Raw genomic sequence first — 19,565 nt, 5'->3', positions numbered from 1 at the left:
ATCTCCAGGGTTGAACAGCTTGCAGACACCTTCAAACAGAGCAGGAGGGCTGCACTTTGAAGTTACTCAGAGGAGGAGGGTTATCTTGTGCTCTTGCGCATATCCTACGCAGGCGGTTTCCCTTGATGTGTCTGGCATGGCCAACATAAATGTTCCTACACCGAACACAGTAGAAACCGGCTTGCTTCACTGCTGTCTGGCAGCTCTGATCTCACCACCCGCATAGACGCACTGCATCTCCACTCCCACCACATCCCCTGGCCATTGCTCTGGGAGAAGCACTCACATCCTCAGGCAGTTTCCACTCAACACCTGGCAATTGCAATCCACTCCCTTGTCTCCCAATGAAGGCTGACTTGGTGGGGATCTCAGGCCAAAAGGAAGAGGCCAGCAAGGAGAAAGAGATGTGTGGCATAGAGTCACTGAACAGGCAAGGCAGCCTGGAATCCAATAGTGAGGATAGCAGAGCCATTGTCATCCTGACCCTCACCCTCTGCAACGTGAGGAAGATTGAACTCTCTAAGGCAGTCAGAGTCTTCGAGGTACAGACCTCACTATTCCCTTCCTCCACTGAGCCCTCTCTTCTGTATCTATTGCCTCCACCTTTCCCGCTCTGCATCTCATCCTTTCTCACCCTTCTTCTGCTCCCTGCCTGACTTACACCTCCACCTGCCTTCCTCCTTTCTCATTGTCCCTGTTTTGTTACAGCTGTTCAGAGAGGTTGGCTGGCCTCTCCAGTTGAAGAAGGAGAGTGGTCTGGAGGGAGGGAGCAGCTGGACACAGTCATTTAGAAGAATCATCATTTTATGTAAGGGCTGTTTAGAGCAGATAGTAATCTATTATTTCTTTCTAGCAGTTGTGGTATCCAGCCACAACTAAATAACAAGCCAGCATTTCAAGCACTCAGGTTGTGGGGCTGTTAGAAGCCAATGAATTTTCTCTGCATATTAGGCAGGAGATACAGAGAATACAAGAGCTGTAAATCATACAGGCATTATATATTCTGGGCACTTGAAATATCCCTACCAGGTGCTCACTCTCATCTGTGAAAATGAATAACTCAAAAGAAAAGTGTTGTATTTGTTACTTATTTTTAATTGTTAGCAATTATTTAATGATTATGGTGTTATTATACATCAATAGATCTGCTTTCATTCTGCCAAGGTTTTAAGAGTTACCAAGCCACTAATTTGTTCTTTCTGCACAGATGAAATGCTACAGTCAACAGTATCTCATCTTTCATCTCCATCTATCTCTACCTAATTCTACAGTGTTTAATCTTCATCTCTGCCTGTACTTTAGCTCTTTCTAAACTGGGCATTATTAGGCTTCATTGCTTAACATGTACTTCATGTTAATACCTCTTTTAGTCCCCTTTTAAACACATTGTAGAAGTGTATCTAGACTTACCTGGATTTTCAGTCTTTGGAGAAACTTCATCATATGAACGTCTGGCTCTTGCAGATGCTTGAAATTCAGATCCATCACTTTGAAACCAGACAAGCCAAAAAGCCCAAGAACTCTGCTGATGATCTTGACATTTTTGTTGAATGTGAAGTTCACAGTGCTGATGTTAGTGTCCTTATCACCTCCTTAAAGAGAGCAGCAGAGGATGTGAAAACTAGCAGAGAATACAAAGGTAAGAAACATGCACCTGTTAGTGCTGTTCTGTTTCTTTTTGGAGTAACTTTTTTAGCTTTAGCTTCATAATAGGACTTTAATTTGTCTGGAAAGTAGGTGTGCATTTCATTTTTCTTCACTGCATGACTGTTTTCCTGAACTGGGTCCATTCCCCTTGGTGTGGAAAGAGAGGCACCTCATCACAGCCAGTGGAACTGAGGTAAGAAAAAGCATTCCAGCAAAAAGGGAGATGAGAAGGATAGATCAGCAAAACAAGAATCTGAGGAGAAACTGGAAACTCTTAAATGACAGGAAGATTGTGTGCCGAGAGCTGTGCAGAGAACTGACTGCTCTGAGGTGAACGCATACACTTGATGGGAACATAATGATATAGCAGAGAGTCTGAATGTTTCATTTGTTTGTAGTGTATTGCATTGGTTTTGTTAAAAGAAGCAGTAGCTGTCTGTTTATCGTGTCCTGGCTACTGTCATCTGGGTCCAGTAGGACTCTCTGGAGGTAGATTGCTCCTTCACTGAAAAAGGCTAAATACAACATGCTGTAAGAAGCTTCCAAAGTGCAAGAGGAAGAGAGGGTCAGCAGAAAATCTGCAGGTACTGGGCAGGTTGAGAGAACCAGGGGATGACCTTCCTGTAGAGAACAGAACCTCTGCCAACTCTGGAGTAACAGAGCATCAGGCATTTTCCCAGGTATCTGAAAAGCTTGTCTGGAGGTTGTGCAGCTTCAAAGGTTGCACTTTAGGAACAGTATTTCACCTGGCAAAGTGCTGCGAGTGGCTACTCCACTGCCTGTGCTGTATTTGAGTCACCATCCCTACCAGACATCAGGATGAAAAGTGAGTTTGCCAGAGGTAGACCGGTATTTTTCCTGTTTGCAGGTAGAGGATTGGTGAGTACAACAAGCTGTTAAAGACCTTTAATACAATCCTGAGGATGCCAGAGTTACACCAGACAAATGAGAAGGCTGAGGGTCCAGCTCATAGGTTGCATTCTCTGAATATAGAATTGCCATGAGGTTTCCCACCCTTGATGAGGCCAGGCAGATATCCTCAGGACCCTTTTAGATAATACAGTCCTGTCTGGACACCTTTGGGTGTTGCTTAAAATTCACCTTCAGGGTAGTGATGAGAAACAGTCCATGTCAAGCTGTTCTCAGGGACTTTGGGTATATCAAAAGGGTATCACTCTCATCAGGGAAACTGGAGATCCAAAGAAAATTTTGGAGCTGAGAAGCATTTATTTAGGATTTCCTCGGGAGTTGAGAGGTTTGTGTTCAGAAATAGCAGTTAGTTTCAGGTGTGCTTGGACTGGGATCTACACTAAAATCAAAGGACTCTTAAAAGAGGGTGTGCTTATCGTTAAAGCAGAGGAATATTAGGGACATAATTTTCTTAACATTTTCCTTTTTCTTACGGTTTTGAACAGCAATCGCAAAAATAATCAGGCTGATTTGGGATGTAATGATGCCAGAATTAATATACTCGGCATGCAAATGGTCAGAGTCTGTTTCTAAGTTAGCTCAGATGTACGCAGAGCACTCCTTAGTTTGTAAATAGTCTTTTCTGGGTGTTTCAGGCCCCAGAATTCAGTACTGTCCTAAGTAGTTCATTTGATTTCCAGATGAATGGGTCAGACAGTTGGTATCTGTGGCCCAGAGAGACACCTTAGGTTTTGGTTTTAAAGCTCTTTGTGGTTTTGGACCTATTGAGGTGAATTCAGGGGTGCTAAAGTGTCAGAGGACTTTCAGCTCTGCTAGCCCCTAGGTCTAAGATTGGCTAGTGGCCCATTTTCCTGGTATATCTTATTGAAAGTGGCAGTGCCTCTTATTGAAAGAGGCTAGCTGCATCTTCACTTTCTAGTGGGATTTGCAGCTGCCTGTGAGAGCATATTGGTAACTAGGAGATATCTAAGTTGTATAAACACGCTTCACGCTTACTTGTCAACAATTATTTTTCTGAGAAGATGTAAATATGTATGTTCTGGCTATCCCCATCACCTGAGGCTCCAGCTCCTGGATTGATCTATTTTTTTTTCCCACATGGACATTTTATTCTTTCCCTCAGAGTTTTTAGGTGAGCCAGACAGGTCTTCCCAGGCAGTTTGCTGAAGGACAGTGACAATACAATGCCCTGCCCATAGTGGCTTTAACCCAAATTAATTTGGTATTCAGTTGAGAAAAGCAGTGGTTATCTCTGCTTCCATGAAGCAGAGACAGATGCAGCCAAACGGGCATCTGCCAGCACTATCCCTGTTTTATTGGCTACATCCATTTCTGTGACCAGTCCAAGGGTTCTGCCATGGTCCTTCCTCCCATCTCCTTTAGCCTGTCTGCTCTCTCCCAGGACTCAGTAAGGGATAGGCAAGATGTGTATGGGGGCATATGCTGGAGGACTCATGATCAAGTACAGGCTTTGAGGAGATATGGCCATAGATGGCAGGACAGGCATCTTGCATGCAGAACCATTGGTATAGCCAAAGACAAAGGCTCAGAAAAAAAATTCTGGAGTGATATAAGACATCCGTCAGACTAGTATTTCTTCCTTCTTACCTCAGAATTGGCCATAACTGCATGAAAGAACTGGAATTTCCCAACATCAGTGTGTATTTGTAGCCCTATACTTTTGTGAACTGTATGTGCCTGGATATAATATTATAGGGTTAAAGCTAAATCTGCCATTCAGTACAGAGATGCTTGATCTCTTGTCAAGTATGAGATTAAGGTGATGACAAACGGACCTTTTCTGATCTGTAATACACTAAGTCTGATCACAGCATCAGTCTGACCTCAAGAAAGCAATATCAACTTTGTCTTTTTTCAGTATTCTTTTAAATCATTTGTTATAAATGCTGGCACTTAAATTATAATGAGCACAGTTTACTTTTATTTTAGTCACCAGAAAAGGTCCCCACTTCAGGGGGAGGAAACTGGAAATTCAGCTAATGATATAATAATGTTGCTGAAAAAAATAGAAAAATGAGTCAGAAGGAAAAAACTTAAGATACTTCTTGGCTTGTTTTGTTTCTAGAAATTTCATGTTTTCCTTTTAAAATGTTTTCACTTTTAAAGGTATGAAAATTTATACTACTTTTTAGAAAATTTCTTAAATCCAAAATGTAGAAATAAATTTGTTGTGCTATGTCAAACAGAACATCTCATTTGGCCTAAAAGGAAATGATTTTGCCTTTAAAAATTGTTTCTACTCATTAAAACTGAGAGATTATCATTGCAAGTTAATTTCAGATCATTTTTCATCCAGCCTGCCAGTTTGGTTGGCAAATGAATTCAACTACTGACATATGGTGACACGTAGATATGAATATTCTTAGATATTGATGAAAAGAAAGCTTGTAACCTTTAGCACAACCTTTATTTTTTGTGTCTTTTAAAAATTATTTGATCCTATCTCATTTAACTCTTGCTGATTTCTCTTCAGTGCCCTGGTTCCCCAGAAAAATTGAAGATCTGGACAAGTGTCACCATCTGATCACTAAGTATGATCCCAGTTTGGACCATGGTCACCCTGTAAGTTTGACATCACTGTTATTTCATTTTAAAAAAAGAAACTCTCTGTAGGGAAACTTCTGTAAGGAAAATTTCAGGAGTAAAGAAATACTCATGAAAGGACAGAGAAAATGAAGGATCAGATAAAGGATGATCTTCACTGGAATTAGGGAGTATAGAATGAATAACTTAATAATGAGAAAAACTTATGGGTCCTGATTCATCAAGGTACATATGATTAACATAAGACACATGCTGAAGTAATTTCTATTCAACATATCCTTTAGCATGAGTTTACATTTAATTGTTTAGTTTAAAAAGACCTCTTGTTTATTATTTCACCCCTGATATATTTGAAGTATGTCCAGTTTTTACTAGCTGGTCCACATAACAACCAAGTTCCCCAGATTTCTGCTTTTTGTGTTTTCTATGTTTTGACCTTTCAGATATTCTACCCACATTTTTAAATTTGCGTATACCAGGAATCTCATTCAAGTGCAGATGTAAAGAGGACGGTAATGAGGACAAGTGGCAAAGAACTAGTGACTAATAAATACCAGATCCTCAGATCCCACAGAGGGGAGTATTATGCTTAAACTTGCAAAGGTCGTCTAGACAGAAAATAAGATAAATACATGGCAGCACTGATTAATGAATATAATACTTGAACTGAGATTTAAATGTGACTGAAGAAGCTCAAAAGGTCTAGTGATTTCAGTTGAGGTAAGTATCTAAAGTTTAAATAGGAAGCAAATTAGAAAGATTATAATCCTAATTTACATCTGACTTTTCACAAGGTCTTTGGAGCCAGGATTTTGACAGTATTTATTGATATTACTCTGCAAAATACTGTTAGAATGTTTGTGATGGGCTTTTCCTTGGATTCAGGCAATATGTCTTGGTTATGAGTGGGCTGCAAGAAGGGCTTTACTCATAACAGTTTTGTGTGTGTACTCTTAGCCTTGCCATAAGCAGAAACTCTAATAGAAGGAAGAGGAAAAATGCACTGTAGAGTCCTTCTACAGTGATGATAATAGTAAGGCAAAGTACTGGGAACAAAAAACCCAAACACTTGTTTCTCATCAAAGTTTTCCAGCTTTAGTGTGATGAAGTATGAGTTAGGTACAGATGAATAAGGGACTCCAAAGGGCCATTTGCTGATCAGCAAGGCAGGTCACAGAATTATGAAGTGTTCTGCCAAACATCACAAAGAAGAGATGCATGAAAAGGGAAAGAAGCACAGACTTTGCACTGAAAACTGTAAGGACAATATTTTGTCATTCCCTTTTCTAAATGTCTGAATTCTGTTTAGACCCTTTGATTAACCCATACAATGTTAATGTTATTAGCTATGTGCAGTTCTGTCTTGGAAAGACAAACTTTCCAAGTCTGTCTTCTATTTTTAAGAATCACTATAATGCTCTAGGGAGAGCTTCATATCCTCCTTAACCAGGGCATCTTTCATTCTGCCTCACATCTTTCTGATAGAAACAACCCAAGTATTTGTCATTTTTCTGAGCTAGCTCTGAGGCTGTTTCTCATGAGATAAATGAATTCACATTGGGAATTTTCTGAATTGGACTAAGTTCCCCTCCTACTTTGCCAAATAGGAGGTATGAGCACTGAAGAGGATGAGAGAAAGCACCAACGGTTCAGAGTTACCAAAGTATTGAGTAGGGATAAATCTACACTGCAGAGTTAAGTGCAATGTATAAATACTTAAACTAGCTTGAAACAAGTTAGCTCAGACACTGAAAATCATTTGTCTGTGATAAGAGAGAGCACAGTGTGTGTTCATTTATAGTGCTGCTAAGCATGGCTAAAAATGGACAGGTTGGAGGAAAGTACCAAATACGTTGATGGTGGCTCAGCAGAGATTCTGCATATACATTTGGTACCAAATAGGTAATTTGGACTGTTCATCTCATCAGTTTCACTTTGTTCTTTATTGTCTCTTTAATGGCCAGAAAAGCAAACTAATGGCACTGTGACACCAGTCTCTGGGGCACCCTAACACTGGCTGTAGTGGTCTCCCAGGGAGGCTCCTGCTGCCCAGAGTGAGGGCACAGAGCCCTGGGAACAGCAGGGACAAAGCTGAGAGGTCACAGCATCAATGCTAGCCTGGCCTGATGGCTTTTCCACATGTTTTGCATGGACTTGTTAGAGCTACTGACAAGCAAGGGTGGCATCTGAATGAACATATTATCCATAACACATGACAAAAATAAACATGCTCTTGGGATCCAGTTCTTTCCTCAAATTCACGCACACAATACTCATTAAGTGCAGTATTACTGGTATTATTGCTACACTGAAAATTATGTGAATAAACCTAAGGGAGAAATTTGGCTTGTGGTATGCAAAGTTGTTCCAGTAAATTCAGAATATTTTAGAATAATAAATATTTGTACAGTGATGCTGATCAACACTGCTTTATGAGTTATATTAGTAACACAGTGCCAGATTTCAGATTTTATTCCTATTATGAATTATGTAAAATTCAAAGGAATTTGATTCCACATCTCTATTCATACTTAATAGCTGGAGAAGCCTGCTTGAATCTCAACTTCTAGTAAACATTGAGGGGGCAAAAAGAAAACTCTGGTATTTAATAAGTAAACTGCCCCTTTAAACAGATACCACTGCATCTGTCGTTATCATAACATGGTAATAAATGAGCAACAGGGGTTTGAGCTGAAAGCTTGTACTTTCTACAGATTCAGTGGTGGCTCTTATGATTTCTAGCCAGTGAGGACTCCTTCTTCGCCCAAAGTGCAGGATATTGTGCAGGCACAATTTACTTTTTCTGGTGAGGTGGTACTAGGCTTGGTACCATCATGTCCATCACAGCCCTATGTTACAATCTTCATGCTTGGGGCAGAAAAGAAACAATTCAGAGATTCAGTTCTTCCCCAGCAGAAGTAACACTGCAATTTCAATCCAATTTTTAATGTGATTTGCATTTAAATTTGACTGTAAGTATAATGGTCTGTGATGTTGTGTTTATGAACAACTCCAAACCTTCCCACCAAAGCCATGTTACTTTCCTTTCTGGTCACAGGCCCCAAATTTTCATCAAAATGTCATGGATGTAACTGATTGCAGTCTTTGGTTTACCCCATTTGTAAGGCTCAGGATTCATTGCCTCGGACAAAACCACCTATTCGAGGCCTAGGTTTACTCAATGCTTCTGTTAGCAAATTTATTTATGCCCACAAATCTCTCTTAATGTAAAACATTTTTTGAATTATTTTCTAACTCAGGGATACGGTGACCTGGAGTATAAGAAAAGGAGGGCATTCTTTGCTGACCTTGCCTTTAATTACAGAGCGTAAGTACAAGGCTGCTGAAGAGATACTTCAGCAGTCTACATGCACTTTCAGACATCTTACTGTGCAAGAAATAGCAGACTTAATCTTTTGTCAATGTATCAGTGAGGCTATCTTTTAGAAAACAGAATTCAATCACTCCATACGAAATAGTCTTTTCCCACAATACAGCAAATATACCTTAAGATAAAATCTTAGGATTGCATTCACATCTCCTTCAGTGTTATATTTTGTCTTAGCAGAGGCGATTTCTCAATATGACTCTCATTTAAATTTTGCAGTTCCTTTTAGGACTAGCTCCTGAGCTGAAGTTAATCCTTTGAAAGGAACTGTAGGGAGAAGTTTTTTAGGAGCATATTTTTGTCAAAGAAAAGCAATTTACTATTTTTGTTATTTGTATGACAAAATGGCTCTAGCCATGTACATTAATTACCTACAAACCTCTCAAGTCTTGTATGGGTGATTGAAAATATTTCTGTCTTTATGTGTAAAACTTCACCAGAATCACACTGCTGTCTAACAGAGTTGATGAGATGTTGAGGATTATCAGCCTCATGGTGTCCAAGAACTGGTGAAAACTCCCAAGTCTTGAGAGACTTCTATTTGAGTGCAGTTCTCTCAATGCCACCATATATCAGAGCTAGCGCAGTAAAAACCAGCACAATGGCACACACTGAACTGACTCAGAGCTACTGAAGAAGCAACAGTGAGGAAGAGGAGAGAAAACCGCCCGTCAGAGAAGTTAGTGATCGCCACAGTGTATGCCTGGGCAGCTCTCTGCTGATGAGTTTGTGAATGCTTCTCTGCAACGATACTGTGCTGATCACATCCTCCAGGCACACACTGCATTTTGGTTGCTAGATGACCTTCAGCAGAGGTAAGGGTAAGCCTGAAGGCCTCTTTTTTCTTCTGTAAAGCAGAACATAGCTCGCTTTTTTACCATATTCCTCTGTTTCCTCCCCACATTGGAACAGAGGAGAAAATGCACACATTAGAGTCCACCAGGACAAATAAATTGTTAATTATGTACTATTTTGCAGTTTTGAGCTTCATTACAGCAAATATTCATGGTGCAGGCAAAAATAATGCTTGGAAACTGAACTTGAAACCTGCTTTAGACACATGCATTATTTCCTCTCTCCATTACAGAGGAGACCCTTTGCCTCACATCGAGTACACAGCACAGGAGACTGCAACTTGGTGAGTTTGTTACTTATACTTCAACGTCTGGGCCATTCCACAGCAGTACCGGGGAAGATTGGCAGTGTTATAACATTTAAAACCACATTTATTCATCTCAGATTTTACTCCTTGGTTAAGTATTACCTTTTGGTCATTTGTTTTGCAGAAAGCCATTCTCAGGACTGGTCTTAACTATTCGCTTTCTAGAGCAAAATACATTTTCCTGACCATCTCCCTGTCTGCCAATCCCATCAAGATATCAGAAGCCAGAAAACACCTGTAGCCTATAGTATAACTTCTTCTAATTGACCTCTAATTAACCATAACTATGGTGGTGACAGAAATATCAACTTTCTAAAACTGTTACCAGGAGAAAATGCCCACTCACAGGATGGAAGTTCACTCACAAGATGTGGCTAATCCAATGTTCATAGGAAAGACCAGCCTTGCTTGTTCTCCTGCAAGTATTCATTGCTGTTAACATGAATAGGTAACATTCTCTCAAAAGGAAGGTAAAGGAAATTTTGGAGTGTGCTTCCAGAATACATTATTTACACTGTAAAAAGGCCTTTGATGTCATATGAAATGATAGCAAGCTACTTTTACATGGGTGCAGGATTTTTTCACTGGGGCTTTGTTTCTCCTGAAAATTTGCCACTCAGAGAAACCCAAACCCCAAACAAATAAACAAAATTAATTCAATTCAAAGTATATTTGCAGACTTTATGTGAAGTATGTGGCAGATTTGAAAGAAAGCAGAGTTCTTATTTCATATATCTCTGTTTCCACTTTCTCCCACTAACTTTAGCAAACCTCAGTAAGCAGCAATAATTACACATTTGTATGATAATACAAACATAAATATGTCCAAATGTCCTAACTAAAAGCAGAGTTCCAAGATTGTGCAAGGTGCCACATGTGCATGTAATGAGAGTCTTTGTTCAGAAAAGTTTATGATTTAAATGCAAAGACAGCCTAAAGGTGGGAAAAAGGAAGAATGATGCCCACATTTTATAACTGTGGAACTGAAAAAACTAGAGTTTAAATGATTTGCCCAAAGTTATATACAAAATTTATGTCAATGCCAGGAATTAAATCCATACACTAGATGTCTTATGCCAGAACCTCAACCACAGGGCCATCTCATGTTTTTCAGTGATTATTTTATTTTGACTAATATCTACTGTGCCATAGAAAGCTTGCAGGGTGTTGCCCACAATCACATAGAAATCTTGCATCCAACTCATCCAGGCGGTCACATTTTTATTAAGCTCAAATAGGTTTTTATAGCATCTTTCAATTGTCAAAGATTGATGGTCGGTGTCATGCTCATGATTTCTACCACCAGCCAACAATCTTGGCATGGGGTGGTGTGTGGGAATGTCATATTTAAGAAAATTTAATTTTGTGTTCTTTCCTGTTTTCGTCTCTTGTTGCCAACCTCCGTCATTCTAGCCCTTCTCCACCTAGAATTAGTCCCACTGTGGTAACGGGATAGACCTTTAAAGGAGTATCTGCCCATTTCCCCAAAGAGCCAGGCCCAGCAACCCAGGTTGTCTTGTTATGTAAAGCTGTTTCCAAAATTAGACCCCCCAATGGTTGTCACAGCTCCCTGGGGCTGTGCCCTGAGGTCAGCTGCATTACAGCACAACTTAATTGAGCACTGTGCACGGGAAGTTTGTAGCACAGACTAAATTCCCTTGGTATTCACTCTGAAGAGTTTTTGGATGCCTTCAGTTTGTAGCAACATGGTTATAAAAATGAAAACTAAGCAAGTGAAGAAATCTGACTTTCAGAAAACAGAGGGTACTGATGATCTGAGTTTCTGTTTTCAAACAAGCTTCTTGGAAGACCCTGAAACCAAATAGTCATAAAAGACATCTTATGGGTAAAAGCTATATAAGAAAAAAGGAGAATCTAGGACAAAATTATGGGGATGCACCTGTCACATCTTCATAAGAAAGGTGAAGAGTGCCACTTTTTTCTAAAAGAATAAGGAAATTTATGTAAAATATGCTCATTGCTTTTAAAGTCTTTCAAGTGGCTAGCTCCATCCTTCATTATGAGGCTCCTTTCTAGAGTATTTCATAGCTTCTGCTTTCAGCAGTTTCTCTTTCCATCTCTGGACTGGAATAACATCAAGTAGCAGCTTAATGGTGCTTTGCATGATAGCACCTCCATACGGTGAGGCGTTACACCTATCTGAGACAGTACATTAGGGCAAGCTAGATTGCTGTCTGAAAATATCTGTTACTCCATTAACTCTGGAGTGAACTTAGATGATTTCCTTAGAGGTACTTAGAGAGGAGGGACACAGCTTTGGATAATTCATCACTATTCTCTGAGACTGCCTACATTTCTGTGGAAGTCAATGTTTGGACACGCAGTAGAATGATACATTTATGAAAAAGACCATATGTGCAGAAGTGTGAACAAGCCTGATCTCTCTAGTCTCCAGTCTGGGGATGAACTGTGTACTGGTTCAGATCCTATGCAATCCCACTGAAGTCAGTAGTATTCTATGGGGAAATAAGTCGGGGCAACACTGGAACTCTAATCCTCCTCATTTTTTCCTAATTCTTCTATGGAAATGGCCCAGTCTCCTGTGGCTTTTGCAATAGTGACAGCAGCCACTGTTTCCCTCTGTTCTTTTATTTTTTTTTCCTCCTAAGGTTTTCCTCGCCCCCCCTCATTCTGGCTCATTACTCCCACATCGTGTAAGACATTTGTACAAATGAAGAGAGCCATTACCAGGGACTGGCTATCACCTCCATAGCAACAATAGCATCACAAAAAAAATACAATACAAAAACAACAAAAGGTCATTTTCCGTCGCCAGCATTTCCAAGAATGATCTCAATTTTCATAAAACAATGTTTATAAAATTGTTAACACCCTAGGGCCATGTCTGAACAAAAATAACCATTTCTATAAGGTTCTTTGCCATCTTATTACTCCTGTTTTATTTTGCAACAGCTAAATATATTCCAAACCACAGCTCTAAATCTGAGCACCATCAACTTTGGGAGAAGCTTGAAGCCTGTGTCCAAACCTGGTTATATATATTTTTCTTCAGCTGGTCTCTTTTTGTATAATGGGCTAAATGCTTCAAGAAGTTGGCATGTCTTTCAAATACATAGCCCATGCCAGGCATTTTGAACTGCAAAAATGTGAACCTCTTTGGCTGTCCAGATGTTACTCTTCAGTATCAGAAAATGTGCTTTTTTAAGGGGAGGTTTATAAGACTCAAATATAGGCTAGGCTTTAGCATGGAGATGGAGGGACTGACGTTTCAAGTTGCACCCCAGTGTAGGGAGGGAGGGAATACCTGACTTATTCCACCCCTAAACCGCAAAATATAAAGAGGGCCACAGCCTCAGCTTTCTCCCTGGGATTTCCCTGGTACTTCCAACACCCTTATACCTAATCAAGAAACACTTCTGAATCAGGATTATAGTCCTGTTACATTAAAGGAGAGTGTAGGAAGGGATAAAACAGACTTGCTGAACAGAACCCACCTTCTGAAGGAAAAGTGAAACAAAAACCCCTTATGCTTTGCTACATTCACCCAAACATCAGCTTTCAAGCACCAGCTGTCCTGAGTTGAGATTTTTAGACCGTTGCCTATGCTGGGGTTTTATGCCTCTCTGTGGATCTGTAGATAGGTCATGTAAGTACTGGTTTGTTGAGGTGGATCACACTATATGGCCTTTGCTTTTCAGGAGAGAAGTCTACAGGAAGCTGAGCAGCCTTTACCCTACTCATGCCTGTATGCAGTACCTGGATGCTTTCCAGCAGCTGGAGAAATACTGTGGCTACCAAGAGGATAACATACCTCAACTTCGGGACGTCTCCAGATTTTTAAAAGGTCAGTCATTATGAACTATGGTTTATTCTAGGGTTTGTTGGATATGTTTGTACATTGCATACACACACAAACCATGTGTTAGGACCAAAGCTGGTGAGCAGAGATGATTAGCTGTAGAGTTCCCTTGTGCAAGATGAGCTGTAGCACAGGGCATTAATACCAGGCATGTCTAGGGATCAAGCTGTCAGTAAATTTGTGTTTGCTCTGTGAGCAGCTGCAGCTGGTGTAGCACTAACCAGCTAATTCCAGTATTAGCAGCAGTACAGCCACAGCAGAACACTGTTCAGCATGACTTCCACACACAGGTTTTCTATGGGTTTGGCTGTACTTTTTGCTGCTATAGCTACGCTGCTAGTAAGACCCAAACACAAGTACAGGTACATACCTCTCAAGTATAATTTTTTCTGTTGCATGAGACAAGATGTCAATATGCCCTAGAGGAAATGATTTCCAGGAGGTCCTGCTAGTCAGTCAACAGCTGCCTTGAAACAACACTGCTTCATTCTGTCTCTGTGGACCCAGCTGCCACACTAAACTCTTTGGTACCTACTGTGTGGCAGATGAGAGCAGAAAGGTTGTGGTGCTAGTCTGTTAATACATGAATATGTGGCCTTGAAAGGATGCATAAGATTGCTAGGCTAACCTACCTGCTGTTAGATGGAGGCTGACTAGCGAGGGGCAGTAAAGGAAGGGAGCCTGCATTATTTTTATGAGGCTGCTTGGATTCACAAGGCCAGGTGCTTTGTGTCAACCAGCTGTTTTCCTACCATTTTCAAGAATGAATAAAGACAGTCTTTAAAGCCTCCTTGTTCCTTCTAATTCACAAGGAGATGTGCCAGAGAGAAGGACATAGAAAGTATGGATTAGCTTTAAAGAAATTAAATTTAAATTCAAAATTTTGGGAAATCCAGTAACCTGCTCCATGTAACAGTAAGCTCCATGTAACATACTAGTAAGCTTGAATAAGCTTTTTCTTGTTGCAGAGTTTTCTAAGATATTGCCATTTTTTGGGAAGATTAAGCTGTTTGATGACAAAGTTTTTATTGCACCTTCAGTATAAGGGAATGGAGGGTTGACATACGAAAAATATCTCTCATGAGCACCATCACATCCAGCTGCAGGAATTTTTCTGTGTATGCATTATGTACTTTCTCATGTATTTTCCCTTCTATTCAGCTATCCATCTTACTTCCCTCCTATAGTAACTAGGCTGATAAATATTTTTCTCATGATCTCATCTTATTTCATTTACACAGTAGCTGACAGCAGGGAGGTCCAGAAATCATGTGATGCTGATTTCACTACTACAGATATTCATATTCTTTAAGTGAATCAGGTGATTTCAAAGTGGGAGAATTTAGGAAAATGTAAGAATATCCTGTCATAATATTATTTGTATTTCTTATGTTGGTTGACAGGATTTGGTTGCCTGGAGTCTAGGCCTGCTCACTGCTTTTGTAGGCTCTGGTTCTGAATTTTCTCTATGCCATAAAAATTGTCCTAAGCAAAAAAAAATTCAGTAAAAACAGTAATTCTGAAAATTCTGCTAATAACGGTTAGGAAAATGTTCACGGTAAGTTTCAACTTATTTACTATAAACATAGGGTGTCTAGTGTAATCTAATTATCCAAACTATTCTGACTGGGAATGAGAACCAGGCACTTCAGAGGCATTTTATTCCATCCTGGAATGGTTGTCTAAGGAAAATGGAAAGAATGGCTCTCAGGAGCATTGGTCCTACCCTCCTTAAACTGTAGGTAAAACCTGGATTAATATAGCCTACAGGCTTTGTAAAAGATTATGCATAGATGGAACAAAGTTTATTCCAAAGAACTGTGTTTACAGCTAGACACCATTAAGAGTAAGCTATTTTAGTCCCATTATATGGGGCTTTGAACAGATATCTTACTTATCTTCAGTGATTCCCTCTAATAAGGTCATTTCACTATGCAGAATACTTTCTAGAATAGCATGAAGATTGACATTATTGCAAGGTCCTTTTGCAACCAACTCAGTCTGAGGCAGAAGCATCAGCAAGGTCTGTAAAAATCTGTGTAAAAAACAGCCTCATGCCAAGCAGCCACTGGGTGAGGGGTATGATTTATAAGGAGTTCTTCTAATTTATTACTTATTTGGGTGGCTTTTACCACCCGTGTCAGCAAGGCCAGAATTTTTGCTCTTTACAACTCATTAATCAACTGTGTGCTTGGTCTCTTTCCTGTGTCGTAGGTGTGCAGTGCTCAACCAACCAAACTTAAATAAAACTATAGGCTGTAAAGTATCTCCCCAAGTTCCTTGGCATACAGTGGATGTATTTCAACTACAGCCTATGTGGAGATGAATAGTGCAGTTCCTCCTGTCACTGGTTAGCTCTGGGTGAGCCCCAGACTGTCCCACTTGCCCATTTAGGATGTAAATGCCAGCATGTATCTTTGCTAAATACTGCCTCTAAACACTGGACCATTCTTTAGCATGTATGATGAATAGAATAGAATAGAATAGAATAGAATAGAATAGAATAGAATAGAATAGAATAGAATAGAATAGAATAGAATAGAATAGAATAGAATAGAATAGAATAGAATATTTTCGTTGGGAGGAACCTACAACTATCACAGAATCACAGAATCACAGAATTGTCTAGGTTGGAAAAGACCCAGAAGATCATCCAGTCCAACCATTGACCTAACACTTACAGTTCCCAACTACAGCATATCTCTAAGCGCTAAGTCAACTTTACTCTTAAACACCTCCAGGGATGGGGACTCCACCACCTCCCTGGGCAGCCCATTCCAACGCCTAACTACCCGTTCTGTAAAGAAATGCTTCCTAATATCCAGTCTAAACCTTCCCTGGCACAATTTGAGACCATTCCCTCTTGTCCTGTCACTTGTTACTTGGTTAAAGAGACTCATCCCCAGCTCTCTGCAACCTCCTTTCAGGTAGTTGTAGAGGGTGATGAGGTCTCCCCTCAGCCTCCTCTTCTCCAGACTAAACAACCCCAGTTCCCTCAGCCGCTCCTCCTACGACATGTGCTCCAGACCCTGCACCAGCTTCGTTGCCCTTCTCTGGACACGCTCGAGTAATTCAATGTCCTTTTTGTAGTGAGGGGCCCAAAACTGAACCCGGTAATCGAGGTGCAGCCTCACCAGTGCCGAGTACAGGGGTAAGATCACTTCCCTGTCCCTGCTGGCCATGCTATTGCTGATACAAGCCAGGATGCCATTGGCCTTCTTGGCCACCTGGGCACACTGCTGGCTCCTGTTCAGCCGGCTGTCAATCAACACCCCCAGGTCCCTCTCTGACTGGCAGCTCTCCAGCCACTCCTCCCCAAGCCTGTAGCGCTGCTGGGGGTTGTTGTGGCTGAAGTGCAGCACCCGGCATTTGGCCTTATTGAAACTCCTACAGTTGGCCTCAGCCCATCGCTCCAGCCTGTCCAGATCTCTCTGCAGAACCTCCCTACCCTCGAGCAGATCAACACTCCCACCCAACTTGGTGTCATCTGCAAACTTACTGATGGTGCATTCGATCCCCTCATCTAGATCATCAATAAAGATATTAAAGAGGAGTGGCCCCAAACTAGTCCAACTGCCTGATCAATTCAGGGCTAACCAAAAGTTAAAGCTTCTTGTTAAGGTCATTGTCCAAATGCCTCTTAAACACTGACAGGCTTGGGGCATTGACCACCTCTCTAGGAAGCCTGTTCCAGTGTTTGACCATCCTCTCCATAAAGAAATGCTTCCTAACGTTGAGTATAAACCTCCTCTGGTGCAGCTTTGAAAAAACTGTCCTGGCACAGCTTTGAATATAATAAACTATAGGGATGCAGAGAAAGAGAGAGGGATATCCTGGGGAGAAAGTGATCATGTTATAACCAGCCCACACAGCGAGATAAACTTTCACCTTCCCTTTTACTCAGCAGTATCTGTAAACTCAAGCAAGCAATTTCTTTTGGCTTCAATACAAGCTGAACTACAAGATCTGTCTAATGTTACCTGGCCTGCTAGTGAGGCTGGTTTGAACAAAAATGAACTTTACATTGTAAGTATTTCATAATTACTTAAAGGGAATTTAAATAATTAACCTTGTGACTGTTTAACATGGCAAGTGTTTTTCTAAAGGGTTAACTAGATGAACCTAGGCACATCTTTCTTTCTAGGAAAGATGTTTGGATTTAGGCATTCATTGTCCTCCACAGCTGGAAGAAATTACAGCCAGTGAACTCAAGCAAGCTCACACTTCAATGCAGGGGCCTGTATACATAAGTTTTTCATCCAAGAATTAAGCCTTACAGATCACTTTAGGTGAACTGCTCAGGACCTTCTCTTCAACTCATTTTGATTTCAGAGATCTCTTGGCAGCAGATCCAATCAGCCACACCCCCAATTCTCTACTGATTGCTGGTTTTATTGTGCAGTAATGAAATAGAAGTTCAGATTTTGCAGCTATTACCTTCAGCAGATAACTTTTTCCTCTGGCTTTTCAAGGCAACTGGCCAAGTCTGTTCCATCAGCAGACTGTCTGATTCACTGGCCTATATTTAAAAGGGCATCTCAGGGAACATAAGCTGCAATTTTCATTTTCCCTCCTGCTCCTCCAACATGGATGCTAAAGCAATATAAATTTCCCTAGACTCTTTCATAGCCCTTCCAAAACTCAGTTACTTAAGGCTTGGTTCTCATCTGATACATTTTTCAGCTGGTGCAGTTTTCACTTCACTCAGACTCAGAATTTAGCCCAAAGATGACTTGATGCTGAGATTTTCACACTGCTCTGGATTGGCTTAGTATGGCATCAGCAGCTCCTTTCCAGTGCCTAAGGAGGCATAACTGATGGTCTCTCTATTCCCCCAAACACCCTGCTTTCTTAACTGGGGAGGGGGGAGAATAGTAAGTAATTTTACAACCACTTCTGATTCCCTAGTTAACTCTGATGCCTTTACTCAGCATATAGACAAAGACATAATCTCCATAGATGTTTTTCGCTGTTGTTCAGTTTTGAGGCAGTTCTGTACCCATTACCTTTGAATTCAGTGGAGCAATAGAAGATAACCATGGCAAATGCTAATCATCTAGTCCCTCACATTGTCAGCTAGAAGCATTCCTTGCAGTTCACTCTTTCTTTTGTCCTGTATAGCTTCAGATGTTTTGTCACTTCTAATTCTTTCAGTGAAGCTTTTTTTTTTCCTTTTCTTCTCTCTCTATTTTGTTTTTTTTTTTTTAAATGAGAGAAGTGCTAATAGCCAGACAGAGCAAGACAAGAAATGCTGGAAGAAACATTAAAAACCAAACCAAACCAAATCTTGTAAATGGCTTGGTTTCTGGGTGGGATTTTTTTGTTTGTTTACATAAAATAAATTAGGTTCCAGGCTTCATGACACAATAGAATATGGATAGAGAACGGAGAATAAAGCCATTTCTGATTTTTTTTTAAAATGTACTTTTATGCTTTAAAGAATATGAAATGTCATTTATGGGAGCTGAGAATACAACACAGATTTTGAATATAGGATTTCAAAAAGATTAGCATTGGCTCTCTTTTAAAGCAATGATTTTCAATTTTCTTAACTTTGCAGACCACCAACATGTTTCCCATGGAAATGTAGATTTTGTATTCTGCTGATTATAGGACTGATTATTTTGTTAGTCGTCTCTCACAGACCTTTTGTAGTAATGGAGGGTGTCCTGGGGTAACACTGATAGCACAAGCTGAAATCACAGTGCAAAAGTATTGCATTCTTCTGTTTTGTTCTATGGACACATGCAAAGCAAAACACATATGTTCATATCACTAGGAAGCTGTGTAGTCCGTTCTAGACAAACATAATTGTGAAAAAAAACAGAGGGAAAAGATAGGTGAGAGCACTGATGGAAACTGATGTTGAATGGTTAAGGGCCAAATTCCAGCACCCTTATCTCTGACGAGGACCTTTTGCTCTTTCTCCTGTGTGTTCCCATTCTAACAAAGTCCAGACAGAAAGATAAAATTGATAACAAGTTTTGCCAGTCCTGGGCTAGTTTATACATGTGGAGCATGCACTGACAAAG

General features: G+C 40.4%; 1 protein-coding gene across 1 annotated transcript in view; it reads left to right on the top strand.

Annotated features, from left to right (window-relative positions):
* Positions 1-344: 344 nt before the first annotated feature.
* LOC141944165 (tyrosine 3-monooxygenase-like) overlaps positions 345-19,565 on the top strand; it is a 33,071-nt gene continuing 13,850 nt past the window's right edge. The window contains exons 1-6 of the mRNA XM_074870270.1: positions 345-542; positions 1,465-1,639; positions 5,072-5,160; positions 8,403-8,470; positions 9,618-9,668; positions 13,373-13,518. Coding sequence (XP_074726371.1) covers positions 345-542; positions 1,465-1,639; positions 5,072-5,160; positions 8,403-8,470; positions 9,618-9,668; positions 13,373-13,518 — 727 coding nt within the window. The remainder of the gene's footprint in view (positions 543-1,464; positions 1,640-5,071; positions 5,161-8,402; positions 8,471-9,617; positions 9,669-13,372; positions 13,519-19,565) is intronic.

Source organism: Strix uralensis, chromosome 5 (assembly GCF_047716275.1).
Source record: "Strix uralensis isolate ZFMK-TIS-50842 chromosome 5, bStrUra1, whole genome shotgun sequence".
In the NCBI taxonomy this organism is placed as follows: domain Eukaryota; kingdom Metazoa; phylum Chordata; class Aves; order Strigiformes; family Strigidae; genus Strix; species Strix uralensis.
The sequence above is the reverse complement of the archived record's forward strand: the minus strand, read 5'-3'. Positions and strand labels throughout refer to the sequence as shown.